The sequence below is a fragment of the Linepithema humile genome, chromosome 3, assembly GCF_040581485.1.
Source record: "Linepithema humile isolate Giens D197 chromosome 3, Lhum_UNIL_v1.0, whole genome shotgun sequence".
In the NCBI taxonomy this organism is placed as follows: Eukaryota; Metazoa; Arthropoda; class Insecta; order Hymenoptera; family Formicidae; genus Linepithema; species Linepithema humile.
Genome location: NC_090130.1, coordinates 10732792 through 10752393, shown reverse-complemented (window position 1 = coordinate 10752393; position 19602 = coordinate 10732792). Strand labels below are relative to the sequence as shown.

The 19602-nt window shown below is 35.8% G+C and overlaps 4 protein-coding genes across 8 annotated transcripts in view; 1 reads left to right on the top strand and 3 right to left on the bottom strand.

Moving 5' to 3' along the window:
* Nucleotides 1-215: 215 nt before the first annotated feature.
* Rab10 (RAS oncogene family member Rab10) lies at nt 216-3761 on the bottom strand. 2 transcript variants are annotated; one of them, XM_012371202.2, is made up of 5 exons: nt 2950-3761; nt 1771-1831; nt 1489-1627; nt 1314-1403; nt 216-1112 (listed from the first exon to the last, which is right to left on the bottom strand). In XM_012371202.2, exons 1-5 carry the CDS (start codon nt 3074-3076, stop codon nt 927-929), a joined length of 603 nt encoding a protein of 200 aa, XP_012226625.1. In that variant the 5' UTR covers nt 3077-3761; the 3' UTR covers nt 216-926. The 2 variants fall into 2 exon arrangements, with proteins under 2 accessions (XP_012226625.1, XP_012226626.1); XM_012371203.2 differs by lacking the exon at nt 2950-3761 and adding an exon at nt 2478-2793.
* Nucleotides 3762-4912: 1151 nt separating this feature from the next.
* stau (double-stranded RNA-binding protein Staufen) lies at nt 4913-13443 on the bottom strand. Of its 2 annotated transcripts, XM_012371197.2 has the most exons (8): nt 13301-13443; nt 12367-12441; nt 11693-11901; nt 10374-10991; nt 9552-10099; nt 8947-9472; nt 8661-8866; nt 4913-8532 (listed from the first exon to the last, which is right to left on the bottom strand). In XM_012371197.2, the coding sequence occupies exons 2-8, from the start codon at nt 12417-12419 to the stop codon at nt 8272-8274; spliced, it is 2421 nt and encodes an 806-aa protein (XP_012226620.1). In that variant the 5' UTR covers nt 12420-12441; nt 13301-13443; the 3' UTR covers nt 4913-8271. The 2 variants fall into 2 exon arrangements, with proteins under 2 accessions (XP_012226620.1, XP_012226621.1); XM_012371198.2 differs by lacking the exon at nt 12367-12441 and having other exon boundaries at nt 13301-13440.
* Nucleotides 13444-13501: 58 nt separating this feature from the next.
* The window catches only part of LOC136998428 (uncharacterized), a 34264-nt gene continuing 28163 nt past the window's right edge, over nt 13502-19602 (top strand). The window contains exon 1 of the transcript XR_010889002.1: nt 13502-13516. The gene's annotated coding sequence lies outside the window, so the exon portion shown is untranslated. The remainder of the gene's footprint in view (nt 13517-19602) is intronic.
* LOC105674694 (uncharacterized) overlaps nt 15820-19602 on the bottom strand; it is a 36778-nt gene continuing 32995 nt past the window's right edge. For all 3 annotated transcript variants that reach the window (XM_012371201.2, XM_012371199.2, XM_012371200.2), the window contains 3 exons: nt 16293-16403; nt 16087-16225; nt 15820-16010 (listed from right to left, as the gene is read on the bottom strand). In XM_012371201.2, the coding sequence (XP_012226624.1) occupies nt 15846-16010; nt 16087-16225; nt 16293-16403 (415 nt within the window). In that variant the 3' untranslated portion in view covers nt 15820-15845. The remainder of the gene's footprint in view (nt 16011-16086; nt 16226-16292; nt 16404-19602) is intronic.

Sequence of the window (19602 nt, the reverse complement as noted above, 5' to 3'; positions counted from 1 at the left end):
TTGTTGATATTCTTTTTTTTTATTAGTAGCAAATGATTTCGCATTTAAAAAATATAAACTATTATTTGAACGACACAGATATATGCATACAGCGTATTGCTGCACCTTTAATGCTTGAATATGAATGTATCCATCTGTTCTTTCATTTCTAGAAAAATACAAGTCTGTTACATGAAAGGTGTGCGCGCGCATGCTAGGAAATAAAACCGACAATCTTGAAATTGTGAATATTTATATTTATAGTAAGTCGGTCGTACACAAAATGGTAAAAGCTTTTGGTTTCAAGCCTTTCTCACCTAAACATAATATACAAATAAGCATTATATGGTGCGATTATCCACGTAAGAAAGCGTTTGACGTCCGAAAAAGGATTATCAAGATTTAAAAGCTAACACTCATACTCACACCATTCAACATGGTAACAAATTGCAGCCTCATAACAAACAATACGTCCTAGTTCTTGTTCGTGCAACAATGCAAAAGTGTTTCATATTTCATATGAAGATCCGTTAGCAAAATTTGCATGTTTATGCAAATGTTCATTGTATAAATTAGTAAAACGATGTTTCTTTGTTTATATGCCATAGATATAATTGTAGATAGTTTACATGTGTATGAAAGAGCACTCGTATCTTTACAAATTTATCAATATTTATGTACGTATAATATTAAACAAAATTTTCGAATATTGAGTTCAATAATGATCGTTATTTTTTTCTTAACGATGTTTATCTCAATAGTAATATAGAAAAATGAATTTGTATTGGAGCAAAAATGAGACTGTTTGTATTTGATCAGGCAGTGTTGTGAAGTGTTTATGTTATTATGCTTTAAATTATGCTCTAGATCTATTAAGGAATCTATTTCGAGTGGCACGAGCTGATATATAGTTCGTTATGCACCATTAAAATAAATAATGTATAAAATTAGCAACACCGATTCGAACTTCTTTCTACCCTTCGATCAACCGTCACTCTGTCAGGCGCGTCTTGTGGTTCCTTGCCATGCGTTTTGTCCAATATTGCTTCCGCTAGTTCGCTGAACGCACGATCGATATTAATATTTGCTTTTGCAGACGTCTCCATAAATCTAATACCATGTTCTCTTGCTATCTGTAAATAAATAAATAGCACATTTTTACGTATTTTGAGCAAAAAATTATTTATTTTGTCGTCTAATCTTATAATATATCAAAAAATGCATCTATAATAGTTACCCAAACAATAAATATCTAAAAGACTGTAAAAACATCTCTTCCTAATTTGTTCAGTCATATTTTAAAGAACATGTGTCTTGCCTTACTAAACACTTACCGCCTCTCCTTTTTCGGTACTGACAACACGTTTCTCTTCCATATCACTTTTATTTCCTAATATCATCTTTTCTACATCTTCATTTGCATGCTATAAAAAATATGTATATTAATTATTATCACATCACATGCAATATATATAAATTTACAAATTACATAAATTCAAATTCACTCACTTCATCAATATTTCTTAACCATTTGACAATATTTTCAAATGTCTTTTCATTGGTGATATCATAAACAAGCATGATTCCCATCGCTCCTCTATAATACGATGTGGTAATAGTGTGAAATCTTTCTTGTCCAGCAGTATCCCTATAAATACATAAATATTTTTAAATATATAGCATGTATGTAAAACAAGGTCAAAAAATAAAGAGACAATTTTAATCAATTCAGAAATTAAAAAAATGTTCTTTCACTTTTTGACTGCCTCTGGTATTTACATGCAAACTCACCATATCTGTAATTTGATTTTCTTTCCTCTTAATTCCACTGTCTTGATTTTAAAATCAATACCTAGAAGAAAAACCACCTTTTATCTTTATGTCTCATTAACAAAGAAAGCAAGAAAGAAAAAGTAAAACATGTTCTCAGACTAGAATTTTAATAAATTTAGCATATTGTGATAATAAAGATATAATATTAATTAAAAATTATAGATGTATCAGACTCTGGTGATTATCAAAATCAAATAATATTAGAAAGGAGCGTAAAGAGCCACAAAGCAGGTTATTCGTGCAAAGGTTAGTGTATTAGTTTTTACCATTATTACATTTGCATTAAACAAACATTTCTGCCTATCATCAGGCCTTCTTCAGTGTATTATACAAAACAAATGAATCGCAATGCATTGCTTAAATAAACAGTATAATAAAGAGAAAATTTTTCCAATCCATTTTTAACCAAAGTGTTGTTCAAAATCTAACGACGTTAGGATTGTAATGAAACACATGTAGAACATGATGTACTGAAGGCCTGATGGCAGACAGAAACGTTTGTTTAATGTAAATGTAATAATGGTAAAAACTAATACACTAACCTTCGCACGAATAACCTGCTTTGTGGCTCTCTCTCTTTACGCTCCTTTCTAATATTATTTAATATTAATTAATATTACATATCTTTATTGTTAAAATATATTTAAAATTTTCATGTAACTCACTTTTTATGCACATAGAGAAAATACAATTCAAATATTGCTCATAATACAAAAAATTGCTTATAAAATTTTTTCTACAGATGTATGTCTTAAAAAAGCAACCGGTATACAATTTGTAAAGCCTCGCAAAAACGAAGTATGATCATTTCTTTTTGCGAAAAAACACGCTCTTAATTGCATCCTGATGACGTGCACACACACGCAGGCCTGTGTCCATGACCTTTTAACGCGAAAACGAGGCAGCGTATTGAATCTGACAAGATGTGACGACTATCACTTTTTTCAGCTGTAACGTTTCAGAAATTCTAATCATCAAGAAGAAAAAGCAATCTAAACTTGCCACCGTCAATGAAGAAGTCAACAGATCGTGTTTTTCAGATGTCTTTCCGGTTCTCACTTTTATTCTTTTTCTTTCTCTTTCCTCTTCCCCCCCTCTCTCTCTCTCTCTCTCTCTCTCTCTCTTACACTCTCTCACCTATCGTAGAAATAAATGTGGTAGAGAAAGCATCGTCCGAGAAGCGGAACAATATGCAGGTCTTGCCAACGCCGGAGTCGCCGATGAGCAGCAGCTTGAACAGCAAATCATACGTCTTCTTCGCCATTTCGTCGCCGAGGCTATTCCGCGTCAAGGAGTAGACGCCGCCGTCGAAGAGGAAATAGACAGGGCGAAGAGACGATCGGCTTGTGATGGGCTTGCGACGGTCGGCTTGTTGCGATCAGCAGCGACAATTTTCCGTGATGCGCTGATGCTCCGTACATCGAACGTTATGCACCGGTTATAGTCGCTCAAGGTCGAACGAGGGCGCGTCTCCCGATGAGCTGCGACGTACGTATCGTATCGTATCGTATCGTATCGTCCAGGCGATCCGGTTGTGTAGAGAGAGGCGGACTATTAAAAGACGGCGCGACGTCACGCGACGGCGGAATCAGCACGACACGGCAGGAGCCATCGGGGGTAGAGTCGAGGTAGCTTTTGGACTCCGCTCCTTCTCTATGTGTGTCGTATGCTACTTCGTGCTCGGCTGGTCGTCGACGGTGAGATCGAGCGGCGGCCCGTATTACCGGCTGAATGAGTGCGCGATTCACCGCGACGCGATATGGCGCGATGCAAAGCGCGGCACGGTGCCGCGCCGCGCTACATCGTGCGGCGATATCCTTCCGACAGGATCTCGTTATCGCGGGATCGCACATACAACATCTCTGTCGATCGATGTGTAATGCTTGTAAAGATTCTCCTTCTAGAAACGTTTGAAAACTTTTTGGAAAGAGATATTTGAATATCTTTTAACACAATTGAGACTGATGGCTGATAAAATATGAAACGATTATTATATACTGAACAGAGAATAGAAAATGCGTTTTTGTTCGATTATCTATTACTTGTGTAAATTTAAATTACAACTGGCTGAGTTTCCTAATGCTTCGCGTAAAAGAATATAGTGAAACAAAAGTTTTCATTATACTTTTTTATCGTGAATTCTAGATTCGCCTGAGTATTCTAATTTATTTCGCGTATTTTCACTCATATTGATTTCTTGTGCGGATCTTGAAGTAAATAAAGAAATAAAAGGGTAATTGTAGCACCTCGTTTTCCTTGAGCAAATAAGATCGGATAATGTGTATGCATTACAGATTTATGCCTACATGAATTATAATATTCATCCTCGAATTTCTAATATATATATCAAATTACTTCCTAAAATATACTATATATTTACATTATCAGATGAAAGAAGGCACATTTTATTACTTCAATTATAAATATTATTTATAATTTTCAATCTACAGAATATGATGTCGATTATTCAATTTCCATATTATTTTATCAATCTCTTACACAGGCGAAGCAATCGATATGGATTGTAGAGATGCAAAATTAATATATATAATTTTTTTCCCCTTCTTTGGAAAAGGACTTACGAAGCTACGACGTTTTAGGCATGCCTGTATTAGCTTTTCGCTCTTTAATAAACATACATACCAAAGATAACTAACTTGATCCGCGTAGGCGGGAGGCCCCATTATCTATAGTATCACTTCTCTATAATGGTATATTATTTTCGCACGTGTGCAGTATATGTAAGCGGTGGAAAAGGCAAAAGAATAATTTTGAAAGAAACAAAAAACTCTCAGCTAAAAAGAGAAATGATATGCGAGATGTAAGAAAAATGACACATTACATTTTGATATCCGCGATCAAAATAAAATTTGTTTGAAATTCACAATTCAAACGTGTTCAAGAATTACACGAAACTTGGCAATAAGATTTTAATTTGATCAGGAATATCGGAAAATATAATCTACATATATGTATAAATTGAAGATAAAAAAAGAGAAGAATTCTAAAAATTTTTGCAGCAATGAAATAAATTGAATGGTTTGATAAGTTGAACGATTAGCAGGTCTCGTAAATGTTTAATATAATAAGTTAATACACATTCTCGATAAATGGTAATGTATTTAAACAGGAGAGTCTCTGAAAAGAGTAAATAAAAGGGATGGGTAAAACGTATTCTAAGATTCGTGTGCCACCTTGTCATGCGTATATTTGAAACGCATAGTAAAAAGGCATATACATATGTGTGAAACCTTTCTACAATTGTTTGTCATTCTCAAATACAAACTGATGCGAATAGAGAGAAGCAGTAGATTCCTATACGTCGTATAATTTTCGAATTAGAACTTCGTCGTGTGATTTCTTTCCGACTTGTTCGAGAAGCAATGATTTTTTTCAAGAAGGCTGCTGAGGACTCGTATTACGCAACTGTATTTTATACAGCATATACATTACAGCGTATGAACAAATCACTTGTTTAGACATAAATCTAACGTAATTGAACTATTTATGATACATCGAGTGCATTTTTTTTCTGCGCTCGATATCTGATCAACTAATTGTAAGTGAAAAGTATAATATATTTTACAAAAGTGAAGTAGCAACTTTTAAGATATCGAATGAATAATGATTACACAATCTTCCTAATTCTAATCGAGGGTAAGCAAATGTTTTTCGTAGCGTTTGTATATGTGTGACTGTATTGAAACAAAATACCAGAATGCATGAAATTAATATTTCTTTTTGTCTAACTAGCGCCGATACATCGACTTGTGTTTCCTTAATACTTTGCGGACCACCAATGCGCCTACGTTCAGGTTTTACGAAACGCAAGCGGGCTCTCCTCAAAGTGTTACAGGATTTCGTTTCCAATACCTCGGTAAATTGTTACATCATTTCGCTTATCTATCGTGAATATTAATTATATGGCATTACAGTTTACGCGCATGAAAGTTGTTTTTCTTGCAGCATGTGCAACACCAGATGCGTTCAATTTGTTTCTTCTCTTTCTGTTCAGCTCTTGAAAAACTATATGTGTGTATATATAATGGAATCTACCACTGTATCTCATAATACTGAATGTCACATGAACAAGGCGCACTTATGCAAGCGCGCGATCAGTATCAGGCAAAAAAGACCCAACTAGAGTTTCCAAGAATCAATAAATAAATTTTCAGGAAGTATATCTTTCGATCAATCTTCGAGTCAATTAACTTTTAATTAACTGCATACAATTCGCGGATGTGTAATTTCGACAAATGAATCGAGTCGCGAACGATCATTACAAATTTTCAATATACCGAGCATCGGGCATTATCAAGTTAATATGCGGATTTAATGAACAATAATACAATTTACTAGTCGCTTGTATTTGTTGTTCAATAAATCGTATGCGATATAAATGAATAGAAAACAGTTTGGTTGAGAAAGTCGGTACAAAGCTCCGCTCGTTACGCTGCCAACGAAAAGGCGTTGTTCTGCACATTTTGTGTCTACTAGCGTACAAAGTACACGAAACTATTTTATTCTGGAAGTAAAACTCGATGAATATTCAGAGTTCGTACCGTTTCTCAATGTTTTTCTTCATCCATTATTGAATTTTTTCCACTCTAGTATTCTTACTTGTTTTCGGCAGCGATGCAAAATTCACCGTTGTTTCAAGATTATTTCTTAGCAAAATTAAAACAATTATACAATAGTCTCGACACAACGGAACAAATTTTGAATTATTACCTTCTTGTCTTGTTTTTTTTTTCTCTTTAGATTTATCAAAATTTCCGATACAACGTATCGTCACTGTCCATTTACGAAACGATAGATGTACGGAAATTTCTATTCCCTTCGCTTCTCAACCAGACAAAATTCGCGATTCAGGATTTTCCTTTAATGAGAATAAAATAATTTTGTAATGGTTTTGACGCAATGGGACAAATCTTAAATTATTACCTCCTTCCTTTTCTTTCTAAATTTACCGAAATTTCCGATACTATCTATCATTACCTCCGAACGATAGATGTATAGAAATTTCTGTTTTTCCTTCATTTCTCAATATTTTACGATTTTACATGAATGTGCAAGCCCAAAATGCTTCTGGCCCCGTAGAAAAGCAAATTGGGACTTTTTGGACAATGTATATCGCATTACCTATTTTACCAATTTAAATATTAGCTAATATTTAATCTTTCACACACAAACGGTTCAATCAACATGTGTGTCTCTGACGCACGTAACCAGAATTCGCTTTGAAAAGGATGTTACTTTAATCAACGATTATGCGATTTAAGAGAAATCAAAGCTTTTAACTTATTTTTGTTCAATATATGGAACAAAAGAAATGCAATACAATATAATCGATTTCAGAGATAGTCGAGAGCAAACAAATACAAAAAAAAAAAAAAAATAAAAACTATTACAATTCTTAATTCGTGCATTAGTATTAGGTAATAAGACATAATTCTTTATTCATGATGATTCATGATGATAATGACGACGATGACGATGAGAAAGCCAAGGAATTCAATTGAGAAATTAAGAGATGGTCGCATTTCATCTCCAGGTCGTATAATTTATGTATAGTGTGTTCACATGATCATAGACCAATTTTTATTATCGTGGAGAATGACCATTTTGAATTATCGTGGATAAATGTTTTGCGATTGTGATCCCATCAATGAAAGTGTCACAATAAATATAGCAATTATAGTTGTCACTGCTAGGGTCACAATCACGATCAAGCACCAATAATAATTCTCCGAAATTCAACAATTTCATCGTTAATTTTACATTGTGTCGATAATAGATTTCTGACAGTCATAGATGTTTAAAATTATTCGGCAATCTCCTAGCGCGACTAATCAGAGTTTTCATTCTTTAAGCGAAAGAATTTTCACACGATGAAAAAATTACTAAATACGTATCGCTTATTGGTGCTTGAACGGCGTTTCAATGTAATTAAGACACTGCAAAAGATTAGGAGAATCTTGTATATATGTCGATAATGAACTTGAAGGATTGTATATAAATTGATTAAAATTGATCACCGTCTAATTTTTTATTTAAATAAAGCAAGCGATGAACGCACAAAAGATGAATACATCTAAATCGTAGCACATTTTGTTTAAATATCTCATTAGATATCTCGGAAATTTCTCACAAGATCTTCTTTAAGATAGACAAGTGCAAATTTTTACAATTACAAATACAGCCAAATTATTATGTATAGCAGCATAGATAAAAATTAAATATAAAAAAATTAGAATTTGACAAGATGTATAAAAATTTATATAAAACATTAATATATTTGTCAATATATGGAAATGACAATTGTAATCAATTTTTCATCCATTCTTGTAAAGAAACGATTTATGAGAAAGCTTAATCAACCTTCTTCCGCAGTGTCTTAAAGAAACATTAATATAACTCAACATCATATATGTAATAAGAGTCTTAAGTGCTATTCAGTTACTTATCAATAGCTCCGTCCATAATGTTATTTTTAACCTGAATGCTAATGTGGATTCCATCACCTGACGCACCTTTGTCTTTCTTCACTTGCGCAGCATTCGAGGCATTGTCGAGTCCTAATTTACTGAGAGTACGAAGCGCCCTTAACGCCGCCTGATCGCGGCTCTGAGCTATTGTCGCTCCATTACCGTGACAAACTTGCGGTGGATCTGTGCTTAGCGACACGAGTGATAGATATTCCTTGTTCATAGACACCCCCTGGAATGTCAATAAAATAATAGCTCATTCTAACATCGTGTTTGAACTTTACTTTCTCTTATTTGCTCGATAAAAAAGCAAACTTGACTTTATTTTAATGTAAACTAAATGATTGCTGTAGATTGTACCTTGGGGAAATCGCTGAACTCTACGCTGAAATGAAATAACTGAGATAAATAGTGCAATTGATCCCTGGGCGAAACACCGGCTGTATTCTGTTGTTGTCCGCGCAACTCTTCAGCGACTATTTGTACGCTGGGTCCGTTTCCCAGTTTAGATTCTTGACCTCCGTCAACCAGCAAGAGGCCAGGTACCAACTGGCGACCTATGGTGCCTAACGAAAGACGATGATACAAATTTTTGAAATGAATTTACACCAAATACAGCAGCTACAGTCGATGATTTTCATCTTACCTCCTACCGAATGAGATTGAGTGTCGTTCACTTGTTCGTCCTCGAGAAACGTTACTTTTCTGGGTTTTGATTCCGTGTTCTCGCTCTCGCCCGTCTTTATGGACGGTTTAGCGGGTTGCGGCGACGGCTTGCTGTATCCTAAATGCGCCAAAAGAGCCTCGGCCGCGGCTCTTTTCGCCAATTTCTTGTTAGGTCCGATTCCTTGCGCGGAGTGCTGGCCCATCGTCACCTCCATAACGAATTCTCTGCGTCTCGGCGCGCCCTTCTCGTCTATCAGATTGTAAATCGGCTCTCTCTCCCGTTTGGCCTGCTGAATTTGAACTAATCGAGAAACCGGATTGACTTCCTCCGACGCTTCGCTTTCCGAACGAGGCTCCTGATAAACTTTGATTAAATTACGGGATTTCTTCTTCGTCGCCGGTGGTTTACGCTTCACCCGCATCGATCGATTCTGTATGGTGGCAGGTAATGGAGGAAGACGCTTCAGTTCTTCTAACATTAACTCGGCAGCTCGTTTCTTCGACACCTGAGAAAATAGGCAAGTTACGAGCATTATAAATTGCATACTCACTTTTCTGCGTGGAAGATGAAATGCGAAAGATTACTTTTTTCGAAGATCCTTCTCCCATAGTGACCTTGTCGCCGACGGTGCATCTCGTCATGAAGGTTCTTATATGAGGTTTACCGCTCTCGGATATCACTTCAAAGCTGACCGGCAATCCGCGCTTCAGAGCAGTCTCGTGAACCAGAGACACCGGACTCTTCAACTCGGCGTTCGGATCGTCGATACCGCTCAGCGCACCGTTCTCGGTAGCATTATTGACACTCGTGACCTCTTCCGGAAGCGGCAACTGACGCAGTTGCTCCAAAGCTCTACTGGCCGCATCATGGCGTGCCGCCTGCCCGGTCAAGCCTCTACCCGTGAACTCACGTTCGCCGACCCTCAAAGTGACGAGATACAGTCCTTGAAGATCCGTGTGAACCCCGCGATTATACGTGAGTCGTGGATTGTACATGCGCGGAAAGTTACCAAAACCGTGCGGCATAAATTGATGCTGCAATGCGGCCGGTGGAGCTTGTCGAAATGAATAAACAGTCGGTTCGCCTCGTTTCATCGCTAGTGCGTTCAATTCGACGGTGGGTGGTAAATGTCCTGTAATCCCCCCAAAAAAAAAAAAATTACAATTTGCAAGTATAAAAATGTATTAATATCGGATAATTTCAAATTTTTCTTTGTAATCGAAAAAGATAATGTTATTAATTGTAACATTATTATATATTTAATCGTACGATTACGAGAGTTAAGAAGAACGTTACAAGTTGCTTTACAATTATGTGATTACAGATATTGAGAAGGAGAGTATCTCCTACAAATTTTGATATTTCTCTACAACATTCCGTACATGCAGAATTTGCAATAAGATTACCAGAACCCGTTGGACATTTGCCCAGATGCCCGATTCTCATAGCCTTAGTCGGTTTAGGCGGAGGCTGACGGTACCAAGTCTTTGTTAACGCTTCGGTCGCTGCGCTATGTTGTGCCTTCTTTATGCTGGGACCTTCCGCGACGTATTCCTCTTCGCCGAGTTTCAGCGTCACCGTGAATCTCTTTTTGTGCGCCGGTCCCTGTTCGTTGGTCAGTCTATATTGATGCTGAATTCTATTGAATCTCGCCAACTCGTTCAATAAACACATAGGTGTTTTTTCTTTCATGTTTGCCAAAGCTGGATTAGTCGTGTTGGCATGATTCTGATTTGACGAATTCTCGTCTCTCGACTCTCCGTTGACATCGTTTGTTACCGCTTTTGGTTGTTCCATGTTTGGTTGTTGCGACACGTGTTGCGATTGTTGTTGTTGCGACTGCGATTGCTGTAATTGTTGCTGCTGTTGCTGCGACTGCTGCTGCTGAGTAGGTTGATTCTGCTGATTGTTCGGTTGCTGATGCTGCTGTTGCGGTTGATGCTGATATTGAGGCTGCTGCACGTTCTGAAGAGTCACAGAGACTGTATTTGCTTGATCTTTCATGCTAACGCTAACCATGGTATCTGAAAGAAATTTTTTTTCATTAACCAGTTCAGTGGTAGACCTTTCCGAAAGATTTGTACCAAAAGTGATAAGAGTCAAAAGTTAAAATGTAGAAAAACGGTGAAACATGGGTTCAAAATTTTCGAAAAAGCAACTTTTCGGAATGGGTGTAAATCCCCCCCTCCCCCCGCGTCCTTGGGGGCGGAGGGGCAGAATAGGGGTGGAAAATGTTAAATGGCACTATGGGTCGAGTGGGGACTCACTTAAAAGGATTCACTTTTCAAGACGAGGACAATGATTTTTGAAAATGTTTACTACGACCTTCCAATAAAAAATGGTGATCGTGTAAACCAAAATGTGGGGGGTCGTTAAAATATTTAATCAGCTAATGATGAAGGTGAAAAAGAATTTTTTATTTTGACATTTGAAAAAAGCCTTTGTGTACCAAGTACTATGCGAATACGTTAGAAATTATTGGTTTATTATTATAATTATTTAAACAATTAATAATCGCCATATTGGATCCGCCATTTTGAATTTTGACATAACATTCGAATTCAGAGCCCAAAAAATCTTACAATATCAAATTTTATGCAAATCTATTGAAAATTATTGGAGTTATTTAAAAATGTACATATATGATACATTACCACTCAACTGGTTAATTTCTGTCAATAATCAAAATCGAGGACTGAAAGTTTTGTCCTGTATCTGAACTTACTACTTGTATTGTGCGCATTCATGCTCATCATCATTGGCTGTCTCGGATTTCCATGTGAGGGACCAGGGTGCTGCATGTGATGCATATGCTGTTGATGTGGGGCCATAGACAATATCTGTTGATGTGGATTGCGATGCGGCAGCAAATGCTGTGGCTGATGTAGCTGGGGCATATTAGTCTGTTGCATAGGCCGCATCGGTCCTGCCATCCTGCAAACCCATCATTTTATTTGATTGTGATACCAGTACAACATAAAATTTTCCTAAGCAAACTTTTTGTTCATAATATTAATTTTTTATATCTTAATATAAACATACAATTATTATATATTGTATCTATAACATGTAGATATTTTATTTTTATGCAAAAAACATTATAATTATGTGGCTTTTATTGAATGTAAAAAAAATTGCAATGGTTCAGCAAAAATTTTTACACTGTACATAAATATTGCAATGACATATCATTAAATCATCAAAAATATTTATTAAATAGTTTCTTAATCAATTTAATCAATTTATGAGAATTTGTGTAAATATTTAAATGTGGAGAAGAATAATATTCTTAAATTGGAGAAACATTTCATTGTGCCTATAGCATTAGTGCTTTTATATTTTGATGATTTTGTAATTGGAAATAAGTTAATATAAAAATTGATTAATTCGGATATTGACCTATTATGATCTCGAAGCTGATTTTGCATTGTGTGATGTTGGTGGCGTAACATCTTACAAACCTATATAGACAATCTGTAAAATAAAAGAAATATATTTAATTTAATCTAAATATGTTTTTTTAAATGACAGATTGCATTGCACATAAGTACATTTTTACAATTGTATAATATATCAAATAATTATAAAATTTTCCACATATCTACATACACTCTCACACACACATACATATAATCTCAAACATATACTATATATATAATACATTTGTCTTCTTTTATTGATGAGCTCTTTTTACAACAATCAGCAGACTATAAACCATTCTTCTGCTAATCTTGCTAATCAATAAAGAACACAATTGAATGCTGTCTTATCATAACAAATAAATAATCAACAATTTACCACAAATTGAATTGCTTATTAATTTTGCTAATCAACACAAGATTGAACTCTCTAATGTATTATGCATTGTAAAGTAATAAGACGCTTTGCTTCAAAATAAAATTTACTCCAAAATTTATTCTTATGTCATTTTCTTCTTTTCTTTTATAATACACAGATGTTTTTTGCATTTTCGAAAAGAGCGAAAGAATTGTACAGCTTGCGTACGCGAATTACAACGGATGTGGATGTCTGTCGGCTTTGCACGATATATAAAAAGATATAACCTTCCTATAGAAAGGGCGAGCCGGTATAACAAGCGGGTTACGAAAGACATGGTGAATTTCGCGACAAGTAGTCGCGATCGCGTACTACTTCATACGCACGTTGCGTGCTCAGTTGCGACGTGTGAACAAGTAACGTTGATTCTATCTATAAATAAAATCAGTTTCCCAACAAAATAGGCTTGATTCGGCGGTGACTGTGATCCGCACGGCCCCGTCGAACGGCGTTCGCGCGGCGCGGCGAGTACTCCTTTTTCACCCTGCAATCTTACCCGGTCACGTTCGTTCTATTTCACGGAAATTTGGTACGCGTCGGACGACACGGTGAAATTTCCAGCGAAACAGATCCGCCACAACGTAAGCGAACACCGCCAGGCCCTCGGCACGGCTACTGGCAAACAGTAAAGAAAAGTACTCTGTAGACTAAAATGCGGCCATTTTAATGTGAGACTAGCGGCAATACGTGACGTCATTGATACATCTTTATGGTGAGTATACAATTGTGGAACAAGAAACAATGATGTTTACATGAGACTAATAATCAGGCTCAGAAACATTCATAGTTATAATTACCTACGTAAAATGTCGTGTAAAAGCCAATGTCCACGATGCTAGAATCGATCCGAGATCTCGGTCCGAGAAACATATAGCCAATAAAATTGCCGTTTTTCTATAAAATATGCAAGTTGATTGGTTATACATTTCTCGGACCGATTTCTAGTATCGTGGACATTGGCCTTAAAGGCCATAACACACAAAATGACATAACTGCATATGCATAGCATAAGACTGTCTCGACCAATGAACATCTAGCATAAAGGCGCCATATTGATTTACATAGCATGCTCATTGGTCGAGACGGTCTTATGCTATGCATATGCAGTTATGTCATTTTGTGTGTGATGGCCTTAAGGGCCACTTTTTCCAACGTCTGTTAACTCTAATGGAGGATTCACACTGCGTCCGATATTCGACGTACGACGTCCGATATTAGAGCCAATAATAGAGCTCGTTTTTTAGAAATTCTAGCTAGAGATATTTTATTGTCTAGAAAACAAGCTCTATTATTGAACATCGGACGTCGTACGTTGGACATTGGACGCAGTGTAAATACTCCATAAATATATGTTTACCAATGATTAAAAGATTGTCAACATGAAGAATATAATATTGCAATTGAAGGAAAAAATTTTTCTTATAAGCTATAATATTATATATAATATAATATAATAATATAAAGTGTTAGTATTGCAAAATATTTTTTTACAGTAAATTTCTAAACACTTTTTATCAATATAATAGCGTTTTCGAGTAAACGGGGTTTGAACGACCCAAGATTGGTTAATGACGTCATTGCAACCTCTCCACCAATGAAAGACTTGCATTTATAGTAAAATAGTGATTGATCAACCCTAGATCGTTCAAACCCCGTTTACTCGAAAACGCTATAAGATTTTAAAATTGACGACATATACAGGGTGATTCAGAACAACCCAGGTGTCCTTGCACAGACGTATTCCTGGGTTAATTCTGAGACGATTTTTCCTTTACAAAAATTTTGTTTGCAGCTTATTTTTCAAGTTATAAAAGAAAAAAGTTATCAAATCATGGGATGAATACAGAAGATAGGCAGGAGCGGCGCAACTCCATTCGACACGGGTGATTACGGGACGCACGTTGCAATCAAACACACGTGATGAAACACGCGCCACACACACACACAACTCTCTCTCTCTCTCTCTCTCTCTCTCTCTCTCTCTCTCTCTCTCTCTCTCTCTCTTTCTCTCTCTCGCTCGCTTACTCACTTACCTTTTACAAATTCGACGTCTTTATTCTGGGCTTGTTCGTTTTAGCTGCACTGGGGCAGCTCTGGGTCTGCTCTAAACAAGATAATACAGGACAAACTATTTATCTGTCCTGTATTATCCTGTGTAGAGCAGACCCAGAGCAGCCCCAGTGTAGCTAAAACGAACAAGCCCTCTGTTTGACGGATGAATAATTTTACCGGGGATAAGCAATAAAAATTCACACAGCACTTGACATGCAACAAATCCATACCGAGATTTATAAGACATACATTTTTTTTCGTATCACGTATCGAATTTACTCACGTAAATGAATGATTTATAAATCGATGTGTCGAATGGAGTTGCGCCGCTCCTGCCTATCTTTTGTATTCGTCCCGTAATTTGATAACTTTTTTCTTTTATAACTTGAAAAATAAGCTGCGGACAAAATTTTTGTAAAGGAAAAATCGTCTCAGAATTAACTCAGGAATACGTCTGTACAAGGACACCTGGGTTGTTCTGAATCACCCTGTATAAGTTTCGGATTTAAGTTGGCTATTCTGAAAAGTACTAGTCGATTAGGGTGAAATCAGATGATACGGAAAAGAGCTGCGGAACGGAGAGTGCGTCATTGAGACAGCCAATCACAGCTATTGCGTACGATTGTATTTCGCAAGTGATTGGCTGTCTCAATAACGCACTCTCCGTTCCGTAGCTCTTTCCGTATCATCTGATTTCACCCTAAGAGAGAGACAGAGAAAGACAGTGGGACTGTTTTGTCTCTTTTCCTTGTAGACGGATAGAAAGCCTCCATTTTTTATATGCATATGTGTAGAGTATACATGAATATATTCATGTATAGAATTCAGTGAAAAGAGTCTACAACAGAAAGAGACAAAACAATTTAAATGATCTCTTTGTTTGATCGCATCTTGAGCAGCACGGCGCTTCCCAATTTGTATAGAGTTTATCGAATTTATATAAACTTTTAAAATATAATAAAATAAATTTTCAACCAATTTTCTTTTATTTAATAAAAATTGCCAAATATCTTTTTTATTTCTTTGTGATCAAAGTGGTCTTTTCCCGTGAAGTCCAATTCATAAAGACCTATGCATGTAACAGCATACATACGGGCACTATCAAATTCTAGAGAAGCTATAGCTGTAATCTTGTCAAAGTTTTCCACATACGTCTAAAAATTTTTAAGACAATTAATAAAAATTTACTAATAAAATACAAAATACAAGAAATTTGAAAGTAGTACAAACTTGAATGGCAACACTCTGTCTCTGATCCCATAGAACACATTTAAAATGCCCTGTCATAAAAGTGTACATATTATCTGATGAGCAACAAAATGAATGTACATATTTAGAAGAATCCCATGTACGTACAAATTCGGATGTTCTGAAATCACAGTAGCAAATATAAAGAAATTGAATGGCTAATTAATATCAACAATAAGATTTATTACCTTAGATCCATTTTTTTAATAGATTCATCAAAACACATGAGAATAGTGTGAGGATCCTCCCATAGTAGTTGGCGAAAATATTCTTCACATTTTTTATCCATTACCTGATAACTAAATTGTTTTACATTAGCATGATGTATATTTTATTCCAAATATACATAAAGACCTATGTTCTGTCCAGCGAGAGAAAGATCCAAGGTTAAGACGAAAACTTGTTTGTTTCGCTCAGGTCTCCCCTCACGTTTAGAAAGCCACCCATTCCACACAACTGTACTGCTTGTGCAGCTTGCCAACGGGTGGTGCAACGCTCTTCCCACTTTGACTGCTTCTATGCGCTGACCGGGTTTTTCTCCCGCTGGACAGAGTATACTCTATAGCCTTATATACGGGCATAATGTTCGTATCAAACTACATATTGAAGATTGAGAATAAAGATTAAAGATTGAAATTTGACCAATCAGGATAAAGAACTTTTGGTTTTTTTTGTTTTGATTGGTTAAATTTCAATCTTTAATTTTCAATCTTTAATGCATAGTCTGATACGAGCTTAACGACGGATCTTTCACGGATGTGAAAGAGAGAAAGATATATTTTTACTCTTTTTCATGCCCACGCTCTTCACTCATTATTGGAATAGAAAATCAACAATTTATACTTTATAAATATACAGACAGGCTGAAAAGCTTTTATTCTCGATTTGTAGGTATTGTATCGATTGTACACTCGGTCACAGAAATGCCTTAACCATTGAGTTCTATAACATACTGGAGCGAGCCTTCCTATCCCGAACAAAGAAAACTGCGTCCGCGATTTAGAAAAGGACACATATAGCAATGTGAGGATTTCTGTCTCTTTTTACGTTCTATTGCTTATGCTGAAAACATACGCTGACAAGGAAGACTAGCCTCACGTAATCTATCTGTCTATGGGCCTGTTCGTTTTAGTTGCACTGGGGCAGCTCTGGGTTTGCTCTAAACAAGATAATACAGGACAAACTATTTATCTGTCCTGTATTATCCTGTGTAGAGCAGACCCAGAGCAGCCCCAGTGTAGCTAAAACGAACAAGCCCTATTTCGACCGATGGAGACATCCCCACTCCTGAAAGGCTCGCTCCAGTATGTTATAGAACTCAATAGCCTTAACACATGAACTTACAAGGGGAGGACGCGGACTTCGGGTCACCGATTTCAAAGAAATTTTTATATGGTATAGTACTCTATCAGAAGAGTACTTGAGTAAAGGCCGGCGTCACATAGAACCCGTAATCCGTAATCCGCACCGAAAGTCCGCAAAAGTTACTAGGGATTGCGTCCGTAACGTTACGTGTGTTTTATCTCCTTGTGTCCCATGGAGCCGTAATTCCATGAAATTTCCGTAAAAGTTACTAAAAGTTACTAGTTATTACTAGTAATGCTTTTTTTAATTTTATTTATTTAACTAAATTTGACGATTTGATTAAAATTTTTGTTAAAATTATAATATATTCTGTAGTTTTCTTATGAATAAAATACAAATAAGCATTATAATAATTTGTTAAATAAAAAATAGTAATACCGTTACGTGTGTATTTACGGCTCCATGGGACACAAGGAGAAAAAACATACGTAACGTTACGGACATAATCCCTAGTAACTTTTGCGGACTTCCGGTGCGGATTACTGGATTACAGGTTCTATGTGACGCCAGCCTTAAAGGATAGGGCGCAACGCTTAGCCGTTTTCGAGAAAAATCGATTTGAAGTTTATGGCGTCCCTTATATTCCGGTCCTGTTGGATCGGTTGTCGAGATGGCGGCGTAGCTCGGGCACTTAGGCCCTAAGCTATCACGCTGTCGAACTGGGTTTGATCCCTGCCTGTTATACTTTTTTTTTTTATTTATTTTATTTATTCTAGCGAATATTTATTCATTATATTATTATAATTAAATAAAATTATTTTAATTAACAATTTTGTTTTTTTTTAATTTGCACTTTCACTACTATCATATAAAAAAATAAAGTAAAAAAAACGTCTACGATTTAAATAATATTATAATTATTATTTAATACCAGAAATATTTTATTAATCATAATTTAATTTGATGTGTAGGAATATACGTTACAGAAGGGAAGTAGTCTGAAGGGGAGCTAAAAACTGTTGGCAATTACCTGGTGTTAGAACATTAGGTATACAAATATTATGGTTGGAGCAATAAATAACTCAACGAAGTTGAGTGAAAAATTACATACCAAATTAAATTATGATTAATAAAATATTTCTGGTATTAAATAATAATTATAATATTATTTAAATCGTAGATGTTTTTTTTACTTTATTTTTTATATGATAGAAGTAGTGAAAGTGCAAATTAAAAAAAAACAAAATTGTTAATTAATATAAATTTATTTCACTATAATAATATAATGAATAAATATTCGCTAGAATAAATAAAATAAATGAAAAAAAAAGTATAATAGGCAGGGATCGAACTCAGGTTGACAGCGTGATAGCTCAGAGCCTAAGTGCCCGAGCTACGTCGCCATCTCGACAATCGATCCAACAGGACCAAAATATAAGGATGCCATAAACTTCAAATCGATTTTTCTCGAAAACGGCTGAGCGTTGCGCCCTATCCTTTTACTAAAGTACTCTTCTGATAGAGTACTATACCATATAAAAATTTCTTTGAAATCGGTGACCCGAAGTCCGCGTCCTCCCCTTGTTAGACCAGTGTGAATTTCACAAGCAAATTCTAATGTGCCTTAACATTCGTTGACAAATTCATGTGTAAGGGCCTATCCAGACAAACTTGCATGATTGGTACATAAGCAAATGCATAAGGAAATGGATTAATCTAGAGATCCTTAAAGGATCGGCAGAACGTTAACGATTTCTGATTGGTTCCGTCGCCTGGTGTAAAACCGGAAGTGTGAGAAAGAAAGAACATATTAAGATAGGGAGAGACAGGGAGTGAGCGAGAGAGAAGGCACTATACCACGCTATGCTATGGCCTATGGCTATACTTATACTCAGCTATACTGCATTACGACTGTTAACCTGCGTAACGTGATATCGTGAACGTGTTGTAAGTTGTAAGTTTTAACGCGAGGACTGTTAAGAAATACTTTGTGCAAAGTATAAGGTATGTTATATTCTTGATTCTAAAATATAAACATCTGCGTAACTCTTCCGATATGATGTTTGTAAGCAATATAACATCAAAAAAAGTTTTTTATTTTTGTGTTAAGGTGGATAGATTGTACAATGCTTTTTTCGATTTAGTATTTCATTTACTATTATTCCTTTGGAATCAACTTTGAGTAAGTTTATT

Excerpts from the sequence above, each read along its gene's own strand:
- Rab10 (XM_012371202.2), bottom strand. The coding sequence starts at position 3,076 with ATGGCGAAGAAGACGTATGATTTGCTGTTCAAGCTGCTGCTCATCGGC. Across the intron at positions 1,832-2,949 it reads CACATTTATTTCTACGATAG|GTATTGATTTTAAAATCAAG; the intron begins GTGAGAGAGTGT and ends TTTTTCTTCTAG. Across the intron at positions 1,404-1,488 it reads GGTTAAGAAATATTGATGAA|CATGCAAATGAAGATGTAGA; the intron begins GTGAGTGAATTT and ends TATTTTTTATAG.
- stau (XM_012371197.2), bottom strand. The coding sequence starts at position 12,419 with ATGTTACGCCACCAACATCACACAATGCAAAATCAGCTTCGAGATCAT. Across the intron at positions 11,902-12,366 it reads CAGCTTCGAGATCATAATAG|GATGGCAGGACCGATGCGGC; the intron begins GTCAATATCCGA and ends ATGGGTTTGCAG. Across the intron at positions 8,867-8,946 it reads TCAATCTCATTCGGTAGGAG|GCACCATAGGTCGCCAGTTG; the intron begins GTAAGATGAAAA and ends GTCTTTCGTTAG.